This window comes from Leptodactylus fuscus, chromosome 5 (assembly GCF_031893055.1).
Source record: "Leptodactylus fuscus isolate aLepFus1 chromosome 5, aLepFus1.hap2, whole genome shotgun sequence".
Classification (NCBI taxonomy): domain Eukaryota; kingdom Metazoa; phylum Chordata; class Amphibia; order Anura; family Leptodactylidae; genus Leptodactylus; species Leptodactylus fuscus.
Genome location: NC_134269.1, coordinates 117,102,769 through 117,119,974, shown reverse-complemented (window position 1 = coordinate 117,119,974; position 17,206 = coordinate 117,102,769). Strand labels below are relative to the sequence as shown.

Here is a 17,206-nt window from a genome sequence, read left to right as displayed (position 1 = left end):
TATAAGCCGTGGAAAATTGGTCGGAGTTTTGGGGTGCAGTAGTTGCTGGGGAAGGTGAGTGGGTGTTTTGGTTGTCTGTCTGCCCCTTCCCTGAGCTTGAGGACTGGGATTCCCCCCCCCCCCCCCCCCCCACTTTGAATTCAGCCTGGCTGAATATAGGGTATCTGCAGTGCTCCTATTAACCCCTTCCCGACGGAACAGGAGCACTGCAGATACCCTATATTCAGTAGACCGGGAACTATCAGACACAGGGATACCTAATGAGTACTTTTATTTATTTATTTATTTTTTAAAGCTTTTTTTTTTTCTTTCACTATTTTATGGGAGATTCTATACATTACTATTGCGGTTGGTCTTTGGAGTTCCCTGATGGGTATGCTGTGTACCAACAGGACAATGCAACATATCATCGCTCGTTGGTGGCACGGAACTGGCTTAATGAACACACCAGTGACCTCAAGACCCTTGCCCAACCTCAACCCCATAGAGCATTTATGTGATGCTGTGGACACCAGTGTGCACTCCATGGACCCAGCATCAACTACACAGGACCAATTGTGGGCTGCAATGCAGACTTTGTGGATCAATATCCATCCAGAACTCTTCCAACACCTTACGGGGCCCATGTCTCGTCACCTACAGTTATCAGGGCTCATGGAGGGGCGACCAGCTATTAATTGCGCATCCGGTACCTACCCATGACTTTTGGCTACTAAGTGTATGTAACAAACCCCAGACATGAGAAATCTTGACAAGAGAATCCCCAAAACATATCTCAAACTCAATATAATCAAACCCAGCATCTTTTAGTGTGTCTTTATCCAACCTTCTAATAGTGTTAACACTTCAGTAATGAATGACTCTACGTTCTGCTTATGCTACTGTTGTGGCTTTTGTCTAATATTGTTCTGTCTAATTGTCCATAATTTTGAGAAGACGACCACTACTGTAACTAGGGCTGAATGTATAACTTTATACGATGCAGTGACTTCTATGCACATGGCAGAGTTCTGTCTAGGTACTACAACCCAAACATAGACCGTTTTCCACAGATGGGGATGTTGTGTGCAATAGCCCTTTTATGAAGTGTGAACAACCATATAATCAATTTCTATGCTGGCAAATATTACTTGAATGCAAGAGCACAAAAAAGGGCGGTAGGGGGAAGAAAACTAAAATAAATAAATAAATTTTTATACCATTGAACCTCAGGATCACTTTTCTCATTTGCAGTTGTATCTGTAACTTGAGAACTTTGGTCTGTCTCTTCTGAGGGGGTGTTCTGGACTTCAGCTGGCAGTGGTACAGTCAAATTAGTAACACTTTCACTAGGTTCCACACTTTCCAAATTGTTACTACAGTTTTCAGTAGATGTGGTTGTAGTAGTAGTAGCAGTAGAACAAGCAGTGGTAGTAGAACAGTTCCCAGATAGATTTCCACTTTCAGAATGTGGGGAAAGTGTGACCAGAGGTAAGGTTTCAGGTTTTGAGCCACTCTTCCTTGCTTCACGCTGCCTTTTTCGGTACTCTAATAAGGATACCTAGATTAAACATAAAACATTTAGTGCAGTGTCTCAACAATAATACAATAAAAACAATTCACTGCTGCCTTTGTTATAAGCAGAAATATCTACTGCACTCCAGAGTATGTTCCCACTATGTAAATTTCGATCAAATGAAACACTCCATTGTTGTTTGGAGGTAATGCATTTTAGCAAACAGAATTGTGTGAACAAAACAGAGTTCAAACACTGCTAGTCATTAGCGAACCATCTACTGGTCCCCAACCATTTACTTTCATGCAATAGATCACATGCCAGCAGTCTGCTGGAAAAATAACTAAGGCTAGGTTCACACCTACGTTTACTCTACGTTCGGGGTTTCCATCCCCAAATCTGTGTTCGGACGGAAACTGGGCAGTTCTCATTATATTCTATGCGCTCCACAGGTAACCACATTTTAAGCGGATTAAGTTTCCGTTCTTTGGGTCCCCAAGCGAACCCCAAGAACAGAAAACCAGGCGCAGGTGTGAACCTGTCGTAAGTAAATGCAACTGCTGATTGTATATGCCAGAAGAAATCAAAAACTGGAATCCACAGGGATATATCATTTACAGTATACCTCCAATGATAAAACATTACATAAATGACATGTTACTAAATTTCTTATATTCACTTGTACGTCGTTTTATTATAAAGACCTGTTTCCTTCTCCACTTTTTAATCTGCTCTACTCATCCTTATCTCTTCACGAAGATATATTACAACATTTCTTACGTTCACATGCACTCTTCATTTAAGGGAAGTTTAAGTAAAATTGGAGGTATGCTTTAAAGCTTTATGCATACTGTACTATGGACAATGATAAAATAAAGAAGCACTACAAAACAAGGAATTACTCAAGACCTTAGGAAAACTCATTTTTCAGAGTACTGTTAAAATGTCACTTGGTATCACAGGAGTTTCCAACATTCTATTTTTCTATTACAGCCAAGCAACCAATATTAAGTACAATATTCACAAACCTTTTTCTTTTGTGGAGGATTTAATGGTGTTCCATTTCCATCCAGAACACCATCACTGCTAAGTGCTCGACCAAATCCAGTAAGAAGTCCTTCTTCTGAAGAACAAAAAATTGATCCATCCATGTACATACTACGGGCATCTTCTTGAATCAGGCACTTTGAATCACTCATTCGGAAACCGCCACCGACTTCTAACTGGTGGGAAGGGGTCAGGTCTCTCAAGTTAGAATTTACTGCAGAGAAATTAACTCCGGTCCGTTCTGGGCTTTTGATCCAAGATGAATATACCGCGCCTCGTCCACAGTGAGCATTTTCCTGCTGGCTGTTTGAATCAGTCCTTTCCCGGGACAAGGGTTCCATATTCTTTTGTAATGCAGAATGTTCATTTATTTCAAGCCCCAAATGAAGGTCTACAGTGGACTCGCTTTCTGATGTGCATGGTCTGTTTACCTCAGCCCTGCTCCTTGGGCTTGAATATCCAATAGTCTTTATTTCCTGCACACCAATTTCAGTCAGATTAGAATTTCTGAATGAATTCAAAGCCAAAGTTGTTGCTGCTCGATCACTACCCTGCTAAAAGAAAAGAAAATTGTAAGTTCCATATACATCTCTTCCTAAGAACGAACCAGTAGAATTCAGATTTGGATTTACATTGCTTTTAAATTATGATAAAACCTATATCTAATGTAGTGCTAATAAGCATAAATATACTATTTGGTCTGCATTTGCTATCTTAAAGGGGGATTCCCATCTAAAGGATCCGATCTATACTACTAGCTTATGTAAATTCAAGAATTATCCTAAATACATAACTTTAGCAAGGCTGCTTTGTTTGCCTGCAATGTGAATATATTAAGTTATTCCTCCCATTGTTTACAAATCATTGGCAAGACTCCTGGCCTGTATCTGATATTAGGTTGGATGATGTGAGGCACTCACTGCTCCCTGGAGCTGCTATTTACTGCTCTTCTTCCAGGTAATCAGCTCAGTTAATTGCAGATTGCTGCTAAAGGCTTGGACAGAGTCTTATCTCTCTATGTAAAAACAAAGATAATACTGAAAGTCCATTGTTAGCATGATCACTTAACGCCCACCACTTTGTTTTTAAAAATGAAGGAAATGAGAAGAGGAGACAGCAAGCAAACAGCTCAGAGAAGAAGACAGGAAAACGCCTTTGGGCCAGGGCCTTCTATAGCCTGCAATAGAAGCAATGTAATGACAAGCCGGGGAGCCTTCACAAAGCTCCCGGCTGTCATAGCAACGTGACGTCGGCCCCGAAGCTTACTCCGGGTGCCAGTGATCACCAGGAAAATGGTGGCGCCCAAGCGCCGCCGGGAAAATGGCACCTCGGTCAGCTTTGACCGAGGTGCCGGAAGAGTTAATGCGTAAAGCAGTAGACACCCGGCGGCTATGGTGGTCGCCATAGTTACACACCCGGCATACGCCGAACTAGTACGGCGGACGTTAGCACCCATAAGGTCCAGTGTCCAACAGGTAGTGTCCGCTGCTAATGTCCGTTCAAAATCTTGCATGGACATTAGCAGCGGACACTAGCTGTGTCTGTGACATTTTTCATTCATTTAAATGGAGATCGGGTGCGTTGTTTTACACTCCGTGCCTGTCCTTAACTGTCCGTTCCTAATGATGTCTGACTTTTCAAGTGGACAGAAAAAACCCACATTTTCCTGGTGATTACTGGCACCCCGACTTTTCAAGCGGACAGCATAACCCGACATGTGGGTTTTGCACTTGGAAAAGGAAAAAAAAAATGCAGTTTTTTTGTATGTTATAACAAACTGGTAACATGATAACTACAAACGCTATATTACTATAAAATACTTACATCTTGGCCACAGGATTTACGACTCAGTTCTGGAGAACTCTCTGGTGAAGAAATGCTCTGGAAATAAATGTAGGGGAGAGAAAAAAAAAAAAAAGGTAAGCGTAAAAAGAGTCAATACATAGGAATAGGATTTAGAATCTGTCATTTGACAGTGTAGCTGATTATTACCACAGACAGCTTTAAAATGTTCTATTTAAAAATAAAAAAAAAAATAAATAAAAAATCTTGTCTACCTAAAATAGACAATGGACAGAGCTTCGTAAAGAAGTCCTTAGGAACCCAGACTGGCAAGACATGAAGGTGGTATAAAATACGTTGAAGAGCATTGATCTTGCAGATGAAATACCATCTAAACCACACCAAGGTGCCCAGGTACCACTAGTCTAAATCTGTATAAGTGGGAAGTTCCTCTGATAAACAGAGTAGAGAGTTTCACTGGCAGCTGAACAGGAATATCACTGAAAGCTCAGTCACTACGGTCTGTGAGAGACTAACATTGAAAGCCTCAGATTTTTGCAGGTTCATCTTAGTTTGACAGTTCCAAAAAGAGCACAGGTAGACTCTTGCAAAGGGTGGTGATAAAGAACAAGAGTTACACAACCTCCACCCACATCCCAAAAATAGTGAACCAGGAGTGGACTCTACACAAATTCAAAAAAAAACAAAACACCTTCTACCTTTTTCATGTTTTGTAAACACTGCACTATTGTGTGCAGGAGACATTACCAATTTTTGTATCAAAAGGGAGAATTTTTTCCATAGCTTCAGTGGCAGAGAACTTATACATTGTGCGGAGAAGACTCAATGCAAGCAATATGTACTTTTTAACAGCGTGAAGCACTGCTACCTTACCTCAAAATGCAAGTGATTTCCACGTATACATGGAGTCACAGGTGTAACTGGTGAAAAAGATTGCTTGCAGTTACGATTTTCATCCTCTGTTTTAACCCTTGGAGGAGTTGTAAATAGTGAAATGTCTGTGGTAGGTACATCTGCGTGAGTTGGTGTTGCATAAGGAGATGCAGTGGGTGTAGAATTTTCTGAGTAAGTGCAATCTAGCAACTGATACAATCTTCGTTTTTTCAATGGAGTTGTTAGATCTGATAGGAAGGAGAATATATCAGTAGGATTTAATAAAAAAAAAAAACAATTGAATACAATACAAAAACATTAAAAGGGTTAAAGGGAATCTGTCAACAATAAATTGAGTAGAAATCTGACCACAGCAGTAGTAGTGGTTTTCTACAGTTCCCAAATATGTCTCAAGTTTTTCTTTCAGCTTTGGAGGTACGGTAATACGTTCTCTCACCAATTTAATACTTATAGATTCCCTTAAAACCATGGCCCCACAGCAAAGAAGTGCTGCAGGATAAACCACAGCAGCAACGCATCGCGGTTCTTCCCGCAGCGCTTTAGACAAAGGTCACTGAGGTTTCCTGAATGGACTTTATTTCAATTATACCTAAAGGGAAACCACTGGTGTTTCTATAGGTATAATTGATATGCTGTGATTTCCAAATCCTGCGACGATTTTTAAAATCGCAGCGTATCCGCAGCAGAGGACATGGTATTTGCTAGGATCCCATTCACTTTGCTCTTACTGTAAAACTGAGAATTTTTTTTCAGCGGTGTTTCCGCCATGGGCAAATCACAGCGTTTACACCACGTGGAGCCCACCTCCACCTGTTAATAGGTGCCACTCCTCTGATCTAAAGCAGCTGGGAGGTTTTTTTCTCTAGCCTGATTCCCAAGGAGCTGCCAGTACAGAGCCAAAGTACCCTGTCAGGTGGGCAGTGTCAGGACTTCGTTTTGCTATAATTACATTATGATACCAAACCAAGATCTCCTCTTTCTATCTACTGTCTTATTGTCAATTCTTAAGCACCTTTTGGGGGAGGGGGGGGGGAGGGAAAGATCATCTCACCTGCTAAAGGACAGCTGCCATTCATTACTACATGGCACTTGTTTTCAGCAAATGTAATCGGACTTAGAGATCCATCATCAGCTGGGGAATCAAATGGATTTATTGGTGCACAATGTTCCTCTTCCAAAGCTTGTTTGAGCCAACGCTAAAAATAAGCACATGCATAAAAATTGGAGTAGATGGAAAGTTAAGTCAACTAGGAAGAGAAATGCAAATGAAAAAAAAACAAAAACGAATACATTTGATTAAGTACCTTTTTGCAACAACTTGTAAGGTTCTCTTCCTCTTTTTTCTTCTTCTTCTCAGAAAGGAAAGGTGAGGTAAATCGAATATAGTGCTTTGGGGTGGTATACATGTGTGGACTGTAAATTAAGCCCGGCAGAGAATTCAATTGTGTGGCAAGGACTTCTGGATCTGTGGTTATTCGCAGAGGTTTTTCCAAAAAAGACTCTCCATGTTTAGCAGATTTTTCATGCTTCTCACTTAACCATTCATTAACCAAATGCTAGAAATAGTAAAAACAGTTCATTTTATGGTCTTTCTCAATTTGAGTCTGTCAGTATAGTTTGTATTCAATGTGATGCAACATACATATCACTTGCAGATACATTTATTTTCCCAATTCATTAATATTTGGTATAAAATTAAAGATTAAGTCAGATTAAGGTCAGCTTTATTCTACAGACACATCTTTGTATACATACACACAACCAGCTATACCTCTCTTGCAGAAACATAGCTAAAACTAGTTCTCTAGTTCTTAGTTTATTGTCTGTAGAAACAGACATATGTTTGGCAGGCCCATATTTAAAATTTTAATCTCTATTCTCCATTAAGAGGAATGTATCAGCAATGTTTGTATTTATTTATTAAAGCCAGATAAGTACACGATTATGGGGGATGCAATCTTATCTGAGAGTCTCCTCTGCTCTGTTAACATTAACATGCTTTACAGCATAGTCATGGCCTTAAGCAAAAAATTTTTATTAAAAAAACAAAACCCAAAACACATCTCTGTGAAACTCTAAGAATGGGGATGTACAGATGACTATATCTCCCTGCCAGCCTAAGCACACTATTGGTTGCTCTAAAAATTGCACAGCGAAGCCTTTACTTCCCTATGACGGCTAGCTATGGGGGTTACCCCGTTTTAGTCACCCGCTCCTCACATTATAAAACACAATGTGCTCTAGGCATTGTATAAATAAATCCTGTCCAAATACCAAACTAAGAAATTTCATCTTTTTGTTACTTTATGGCAAATAAAATAAATAAATAAACCCCCCACAAAACTCAAATGTTATGGACAGGTAAAAACAAATAGAAAAAAAGCTAAATTGAAAATAAAGTAAAATAGTTTCAGTTTTTAGTTCAGTATCCAAAGTCTCCTCTATGCATGAGATTTCAGCCATTTTAAAAGTAATTTACCTTACAATGGGTTAACACCCCCCCCACCACAAAAAAAAAAATATATATTTTTTTTTACAATGTGATTTTCACAAAGAGCAAAAAGTCACACAAGACTATTCAATGGGTCATGTAAATTGAATTCCAAAACTGTTCAAAGTACAAAGTAAATTTCTAATATAGTGAGAGTTTTCTATAGTAAGGGGTTATGTGTGGACGCAAGTTTATCACTGCATTCACTGTCCTGGACGAAGTCTACTTACTAATATATACATTGGGACCCCCATTGCCATCATTCTTGGGTTCACAAAGCACAGCACAAGTCCTGTTGCTGCTCCGAGCCCCAGTTATGTGACTGACTGCACTCCTCTATCTCTGCTACTTATACACAGAGTTTTTTGATCAAAGGTTACAAATATAAGTCAAAAATAGAATCAACATTTTTTCCACTTTACTGTATATTACCAAGTAGACTTATCCAGTACAGTGAATGCACCAAGAAACTTTATTTCTCCACTTCAGCTCCAGTTGGAGTGTCAGAGTTGTTAAATTGTCAGGGTTAAGAGCTTGAAGGGAATCTGTAGCCACGAAATTGAAGTCTAATCTGCAGGCATCATGTAAAAGAGTAGGAGGATCTGAGCAGATTGATATATTTAATCTCTTCCCACAAAATGATATATAAATGGGTAAACGTCAAGTTATATCTGTTCTTTCTAAGCTTACAAACGGTAAGAGTCCAGTTGGAGGGTCTAACAGTGAATGACAGCCTCCTCTCTATCAATGTTTATACAAAGATAGCAGTCAGTGTTCAGTCTGCCCACTGGACTCAATTACTGTTTCTAAGTATAAAAAAGGACAGCTATATAAATGAAAAAAGTTATACTGAACCTATCCCCGCACAGCTATATATCAAACTGCACAGCTCCCCCCCACTGTATGACATGTCGCCTACAGATTATACTGAATTTTCATAATGACAGATTCGCTTCAGAAATCACAAATTTCATTTGTGAAAATCATTGCAGTTCATTATATCAACAGTCAGAGCTGAGTGACACCCATCATGATAACTACCACTATTTCTCATAGATCACAGTTTTAGACTGAACGAATGTCTAGAACTGGACAGCAGCAACCCCTTAAAAGAAGGGGCAAGAGAAACTATCACGTCATTCACTAAAACATGCACGCTGTACAGAAAAGCACTGAGTTATGGAGACTATGCTTTAATAGACAGGGATAGAATTATTATATTCAAGTACAACTTCTGCAGCTCTTCAACCTTCAGCAAAATCTGTAACCTCTAGAAACTCAGGTCATGTGAGTACACAGGCTGTTTAAAAGCTACTACTGAAAGTTTTGTAAGACAAAATGATCCATTCACACTGCCAAATATTGCCAGCCTAAAACAATTAATGAGAATATATCTATATTTTGTATGTCTAGCACACAGCAGTGTATTACACATTTTAGGACACAGCATAAAATACTTGTGTGGAAAAATAATTCACAAGACTGCCTTTGATACATACTGTAAAAAGAGTGTCCTTCCATTTTTGAAGTGCCACACAAGTGTTTACGCAAGACTGAAAACAGAATGGCAATGTAAGCATTATTCATAAGATACATGCTTAAATGGGAAACAAGAAGAAAAAGCATGCCATGTGTTACAATTCTATAAAAATATCTTAGTTTGCAAGTGATCAATGTACATACAAATCACAGATTTCTGCCATTAAAGTAAATAAAATTGGCATTTTAACAAAAAGCATTAAAAAAAAATAAACTTTAGAAACTCACTTGCATACAGTGTGTGATGTTGGATCAATAAGTCTACCTTGAACATGGTAGCAAAACTGTAGATATGGATATTTATGTAAAATGGGAACTATTCTTAGATTGTTTTTTTTTCTGTTGCTAGCAGCCTAATACACTAGTTCTGATAAAAAGGGAAGAGGAAGTGACCAGCAGTCTTCTGACTGACTTCTTACCAAGAGATCATACCTTTTTTGTTTTCGGGTATTTTGATGAACATTTGCTTTGTACGGGCAATTCCAGTTCAGGAGCCTCCTCCATCTCCGCAGCAGCGGGCACTACGGCTGTAGCAGTGCTCTCATTAACAGGCTCTTCTACAAGTGTGCTAGCCTCAGACTCCACTGGCTGTGGGGCGACTTCTACATCTGGAGAGGAAGGCTGAACATCCGAACAGGTGCTGATAGTTCTGTGCCGACGACGCTGCTGACCAATATGAGTTCTGCTTCTAGTAAAGCTTTTTCTTTGCTTAGTGCGATTAATTTTGGCAGGGGTAGGCTTGCTGACAGGTTCCTCTTTCACTGGTTCCTAGTAGATGTGATGTAAAACACAGGTTTAAGAATAATAATTTTGAATTATTAGTTATTTTATAAAAAATATTAGCCTTCTTCCAGATTGGCATTAATTAAAACAAGTATTTTACATAGTTAGAATATGCATTTTTTTATTATATGATTCATGCATAAATTGCTGGTAGTACTGAAAAATCATTGCAATTAATATATTTAAACTTTCCCACATAATCATACATTATTGCCTTGATAAAATGGTAACCACCACCACAAGAGCACACACACTTTACCTGAGGGAGTTCAGGGTCAGTGAGAACTTGCACATCTTTTGATTCAGGTTTGACATCAGTTTTAGATATGCTAATTCTTTCTAAAGCCTGTTCCCTTCTTTTCTCTCGCTTCTCCAATCTAGCAAATGCTTGAAGAATGGCCTCCATTTTCCTCTCCTCTCTTGTCTACACAAAAAGGTAAAGAAATAAAACACTTATTTTATTATAATTTATTTACATGTATTAAGTATAATACAAAAATGAATGTTTTCATGCTAGATATGAAGAGGTTTAAGCACATGAATTTAGAAGAACATTTACAGAACTATACATTTTGTAGCGCCACATGTTATAAAAAGGACACACAATTTGATTTAAAGCTAAAGAAGCAGCCACATATACACCTTTTACAGGCTATAAAGATGAATTTATCAACATAATCATAAATAGTACATAAAACCAGCATGAAAACCACAAAAAAAAAAAAAAAAGTTCAAAACAGGAAATGTTTTGAATGTGGAAACCCACAGCATGCTTAGAATTTGCTAAGCGATTCTTTTTGCTGTTTATTTTAGTAAACTATTGGAAGGCCTGAACAGATTTCATTACTGAAATCCCAATACTGAAGCAAAAATGAGTAGGGGGGCTTATCTGATGCTACACTATCAATTCAGATCACACGGGGTGCTTCAAGAACGGAGGTCTACGTAGGGATTCATTACTTGACTACCGACTCTTGAAGTACACAAAATTGTTACATGTACTGAGGGGTTTTCCCAGCTGCCTGGTTTAAGGCGGCTTTCAAACAACTGCCCATGATGCCTGGTGAAGAAAGCGCCACAGCGTGTAAACAATACAGAGGTGCTCTTGTATAAGCTCTCCATGTACAACGTTTGGCATAACTATTTACTGGTAGAACAAAATGTAAAATCCAGCATGCCCGAAAACCAGTTGAATAAGATAAAATGTAACTTTTACTTCATTTCGGTTAAAAAAGACAAAAAAATTTTTATCTTACAACATGGATCCAGAGAAGACAAAAACAGATGGCCTACGCGTTTCGAGACCTAGTTCATGGTCTCTTAGTCATGGCATATAGAATACAAGCTTCGGAACACATTTATAGCTTGACAAACCACACCTCTAATTGTCTCATTAGAAACAAATGTGTAGGCAGACTAAGTAGAAAACACCCTTAAAGATACACAAAAACGCATGTATGTGAACAAGCTTATAGAATGATGATCAAAAAATTATGATCAATGTTATGATTGATCATACTTAAGTCATATAAAGTAAGATGACATGATGATATTATGTTGTTACAAAAATACACCCTTCATCAATTCATCATAGTAAAGGTTCTCCCTACGAACACTAAAATGTGTATCTCAATGCTATCCACAAAGCAATACAAGAATAAATATTTAGTTTTTGATCATCATTCTATAAGCTTGTTCACATACATGCGTTTTTGTGTATCTTTAAGGGTGTTTTCTACTTAGTCTGCCTACACATTTGTTTCTAATGAGACAATTAGAGGTGTGGTTTGTCAAGCTATAAATGTGTTCCGAAGCTTGTATTCTATATGCCATGACTAAGAGACCATGAACTAGGTCTCGAAACGCGTAGGCCATCTGTTTTTGTCTTCTCTGGATCCATGTTGTAAGATAAAAAATTTTTTGTCTTTTTTAACCGAAATGAAGTAAAAGTTACATTTTATCTTATTCAACTGGTTTTCGGGCATGCTGGATTTTACATTTTGTTCTACCATTGCAATCTACCCTTTAGCCAAAAGGTTTCCGTGCAACCCTTACCATTATAATACACCATTCCCAGTTTATTCCGTAAGGTTGAGCGTGGTTTTTTTCTGGACTCTCTATAACTATTTACTGCAGGGTTTTCTTGCCATGGCACTTAGTTTATGATATAGCAACTGGTTTCACTCCCCCCCCCCCTTTTATTAATTTCTGCCACCTTTTCTGAAAAGGAAAAAAAAAAAACAAAATTTATTTTCATCAGTGTTCAATATAAAAATGCACTTCAAAGATGGCTACCTCCATTGAAGGACTTGGGTTTTTTCTATTTTGTTCAAAATATTGTTTCCCCTTCTCTCGAGGAACCCTTCACATGGTTTAACAAAGTCTTGTGCATCCATTATCCCTTAACGCTGAACAGGGTCTTTATGTGATAGTTTTCAGAGAAGTGCACTGGTAGTCATTGGCTCCTGAGGTAATCTGACCATCCCTAACATTTTGCATAAAGCACTATTTTCAACAAACATAGCTTAATAGCAAAACATGTAGCATAAGCCTCACTTAACACACCACCACACAACTGTGAAAGAATAATTAAGAGTCGTCAGCCTAATACTTATTGATATAGTCTATAAATAAAATGATTCCCAAGATACATAAACAATAGAAACATATTTGTCAGAAAATAATAGAATTATGTATATTTACCTTTAAAGGTAGGATTTAAAAACAAATAGTTGCAAAAGAATGAGATGCCGTTTTAAGCTGTTTAGAGTATCAAAACCAGCACCAACTGAGCATTGTGTATAGGCAGAAAGGAGTCATAACGCAGTACAGATAATTTGTTTTATTTAGTAAACTATGGTAAATTGTAAGCGAGCCAAGTGGAATGAATGCACCAAGCAAGCCATTTATTAGAGAACGATGCACAAAAGGAAGCGATTATCAAAATGATTTTGATCTAAAGCCTAAGAGGAAGCAACAGTCAACATGGGAAGAGCAACTGTCACTTACGTCCAGTGACAATAGCTAGCCACTATCTTCCCGACTTACCATCTTCCTTTTCCTCTCTGCAATCTGCTCCTCAGATTCCATTTCTACTTCATTGCTAACAGGTGTTTTTTCTTCTATATCATCAATAAAATCTGGCTCCTGAAAGATGGAAATGACTGCTTTATAGAAGCTCTACTGCACTACTTATTCAAGGGATACTAAGACTAGATTAGCTAAAGATCTATTTAGTCAGCAACATGGAAAACTATGTAACTAGCAATTTCATGCTAAGGCTAGGTTTGCATCTATAGCAGAATCTACATTGCAGTGTCCTTTGGAAATCAGACAAAAATCATACTTTTTTTGTCCTGGGGATAGAAAGAGCGGACGCCCATTTAATTAGTTAAAAAGAATGGACACCTGACAGACTGTAATCAATGGGGTCTGCTCAAAACAGCCATTTTAGCGGCTCGTTTATCCTTTGTTCTGGTCCTTTGATGGACCAGAAGAAACGGATACTTTGACACTAGTGTGAATCAAGCATAAGTGAAGTTTCAAGGTTACTGCAGTTAGCCAAAGGCTAATTGACCATTCACCTATCTACCGTATTTTCCGGACTATAAGGCGCACATAAAATACTTCGATTTCCTCAGAAATCGAAAGTGCGCCTTATAGTCCGGTGCGCCTTATATAAGGCTTGAAGCGGCGGCACGCGAGGAGTTAAGCGGCGGCCGCCGGCAAAGTCTCCATGCCGCTTCCATACATTGCAATGGGAGCGCGCTATTCAAATAGTATTCGTTCATCTCTAACTATTTGAATAGCGCGCTCTCATTGTAATGTATGGAAGCGGCATGCAGACTTTGCCGGCGGCCGCTGCTTAAAGAGATTCTACTAGAGATGAGAGAGTACTGTTCGGATCAGCCGATCCGAACAGTACTCGCTCAACTCTAGATTCTACCATTAAAAGAACTTCTTCCCCCTAACCACGTCGGAATAGCCTTAAAAGACTATTCGTCTCTTACCTTTCCCATAGCCAGCTCCGCCTTCTCCCTGAGCTGCGTTCGCGCCTTCCGTGTCGTCTTCTTTGGGTCTCATGGATGACGCATGCGCAGTCGGCTCTGGCTGCGAGAGCCTGTTAGAGCCGACTGCGCATGCGTCATCCATGAGGCCCAAAGAAGACGACACGGAAGTCGCGAACACAGCTCAGGGAGAAGGCGGCGCTGGCTATGGTAAAAAGGTAAGAGACGAATAGTCTTTTAAGGCTATTCCGACATGATCAAGAAGGAAGTTCTTTTAAAGGTAGAATCCCTTTAACTCCTCGTGTGCCGAGCGCTTCCATTCATTTCAATGGAAGCGTGCCATTGAAATGAATAGAAGCGGCTGGCACGCGGGGGGTTAAGTGGCCGCCGGCAAAGTCTGACGGCCGCCACTTTCAATCATATAAGGCGCACCGGACAGCGCTGCGCCTTGTAGTCCGGTGCGCCTTATATATGGACCTAGGCAGGACTATAAGGCGCTCATGGGTAATGCGCCTTATAGTCCGATGCGCCTTATAGTCCGCAAAATACGGTACTTGTGAAGAAGTACCTATAGTTACATGGGCGATTTGTAATAGCATGAGTACTCTGCTAAAATGGTCAATGATCATCTAAGCACTGACTATTGGTCAACTCCAAGTAGTACGATGCAACTCACGATCATAAAGTAGGCAAATCCACTAGCAGGAATGGATGTGCAAGGGGAGCACAAAGTATTAAGGAATTACGAATTCTATTTTTTTGTGAAAAACTAGTGTTGAAAATGTAATTTTTCATGCCTTGAAAGAACAAAAGCATGAATCTGGCATAACAGAGAGGAATAGTTTAATATTGCCGTATCCTACGCCAATCTTAATAAATTCTCTCTACTGACCAAAAATTTTTTTACATTCACAGAGTTTTATTTAGTTTTTCCAAATCGTAAAGAACAAAAAACTATTTTACTACTCTGGCTGTTAAAGAAAGACAGAAACCTGAACTCAAGTCTGAATACAGCCTAAGCAAACAATGGGTAAGCTTTACCAATACTCTTGTTACAAATACCAGTCTGTCAAAAGTATGGCCAAAGAAGTCATACCTCTTGATAAAACATGGTTAATTTTCTAGCAAAGAAAACCAAATCTACAACAGCTATGAGATCTAGCACAGATTAGCTCTATAATTTACGCCAGTTTCTAGTGTAAGTAGCAAGTCTGTTAGGTTATTACTTCCCAATTCTAAAACACCAAATTTTTTTCTGAAAAGTTTGACAAGCAGAAAAGACACTATTTTTGCTTAAAACATGGAGTGGGCAAGATTCAACTTTTTTTTTTTTTTTTTTTTAAACACCATAAAAGTTATGTGGAAGACAAATTCCAACATTGTTTACAATAGGCTTAAATCTTAATAGTATTTTAATATATTTACTTAAAGAGGACCTTTCACCGATTTGATCACAGGCGTTCTATATACTGCTGGAAAGCCGACAGTGTGCTGAATTCAGCGCACTGTCGGCTTTCCCGATCTGTGCCCCGGGTAAAGCACTATCGGTCCCGATACCGTAGCTCTTTACAGTCAAAAGGGCGTTCCTGACAGTCTGTCAGGTACGTCCTTCTCCACAGCAGCGCCTATCGAGCTGTACAGTGTGAGCGGGGAGGAACAATTACAATGTTCTGAAATGGCCATCCCAGTCCTGACTATCATTGAACATCTGTGGGATGATTTGAAGCGGGCTGTCCATGCTCAGCGACCATCAAACTTAACTGAACTTGAATTGTTTTGTAAAGAGCAGTGGTCCAAAATACCTTCATCCAGGATCCAGGAACTGATTAAAAGCTACAGGAAGCGACTAGAGGCTGTTATCTTTGCAAAAGGAGAATCTACTAAATATTAATGTCGCTTTTCTGTTCAGAAGCCTATACTTTTGCACCGGTCTAATTTTGGTTTAATGCATATTGTACATTTCCTGTTAGTATAATAAACCTCATTTCAATCCTGAAATATTACTGTGTCCATCAGTTATTAGTAGAGATGAGCGAACAGTAAAATGTTCGAGGTCCGATATTCGTTTCAAGTAGCCTCTCAATATTCGACTACTTGAATCGAATATCGAACCCTATTATAGTCTATGGGGGAAAAAATGCTCGTTTCAGGGGTAGGCAACATTCGATCAAATTATACTTACCAAGTCCACGAGTGAGGGTCGGGCTGGATCCTCCGAGAAGTCTTCTCCTTGCAGCGTCCCCGCGACATCTTCCGTCTCTGAATTCACTCTGCCAGGCATCGGGCCTGGGCAAAGCCGACTGCGCATGCCTGCACTACAAGCGGACATGCGCAGTCGGCTCTGCCCAGGCCCGATGCCTGGCAGAGTGAATTCAGAGCCGGAAGACGCCGCGGGGAATCTGCAATTTATTAGCCGCAATTATGGGTCTGTAATTGCAGATCATTTTAAAGGCCCCCTCATTCATAATTTTTATGGATGTCTGTCCAGGTCATTGAAATGAGCCACAAAATGTAGAGCAGGTCCTAATTCTGTCCATTTTTTCTTCCCAGTTCATTCATTCATATGAAAGTAGTGAAAAACATGGACAGCCCATGAATGTCAAATTCTTGACATTTGTATGTTTTAAAGGGGCTCTATCAGCAAAATCATGCTGATAGAGCCCCACATATGCATGAATAGCCTTTAAAAAGGCTATTCAGGCACTGGTAAAGTTACATTAAACTACCCCCCAGTTTTAAAATAAAACCCTAAAAAAGATTATCTACATATGGATCGTGCACGCTGGGCAGGCATTCAGGGTGTGTCTTCATCTTCATCCCCGCCTCTTCTTCCTCCGATGTCTGCGGGTCCCGTCCTCCTCCGGCGCTCGCGAGTGGACACGGATATATTAAAAAAAAAAAAAATGGCCTGGGCGCATGCGCAGTAGCATGCGGCTGCTACTACGGCTACTGCGCAGGCGCCCAGGCTATTTTTTTTTTTATATCGGTGTCCACTCGCGAGCGCCGGAGGACGGCACCCGAAGGCATCGGAGGAAGAAGAGGCGGGGATGAAGAAGACGGCGCACCCTGAATGGCCACCCAGCATGCACGATCCGTAAGTAGATAATATTCTTTTTTAGGGTTTTATTTTAAAACTGGGGGGTAGTT

General features: G+C 39.6%; 2 protein-coding genes across 8 annotated transcripts in view; one reads left to right on the top strand and one right to left on the bottom strand.

The window, feature by feature from the left end:
- ATXN7L1 (ataxin 7 like 1) overlaps positions 1-17,206 on the top strand; it is a 488,131-nt gene that overhangs the window by 327,711 nt on the left and 143,214 nt on the right. The gene's annotated exons all lie outside the window — the stretch shown is intronic.
- KMT2E (lysine methyltransferase 2E (inactive)) overlaps positions 1-17,206 on the bottom strand; it is a 65,610-nt gene that overhangs the window by 10,432 nt on the left and 37,972 nt on the right. For 2 of the 7 annotated variants that reach the window (XM_075274074.1, XM_075274077.1), the window contains 10 exons: positions 13,101-13,199; positions 10,312-10,476; positions 9,702-10,037; positions 9,230-9,283; positions 6,544-6,795; positions 6,291-6,435; positions 5,219-5,466; positions 4,367-4,423; positions 2,524-3,096; positions 1,200-1,540 (listed from right to left, as the gene is read on the bottom strand). In XM_075274074.1, the coding sequence (XP_075130175.1) occupies positions 1,200-1,540; positions 2,524-3,096; positions 4,367-4,423; positions 5,219-5,466; positions 6,291-6,435; positions 6,544-6,795; positions 9,230-9,283; positions 9,702-10,037; positions 10,312-10,476; positions 13,101-13,199 (2,270 nt within the window). The remainder of the gene's footprint in view (positions 1-1,199; positions 1,541-2,523; positions 3,097-4,366; positions 4,424-5,218; positions 5,467-6,290; positions 6,436-6,543; positions 6,796-9,229; positions 9,284-9,701; positions 10,038-10,311; positions 10,477-13,100; positions 13,200-17,206) is intronic. The other 5 variants (XM_075274078.1, XM_075274080.1, XM_075274075.1 and 2 more) reach the window with 4 other exon arrangements.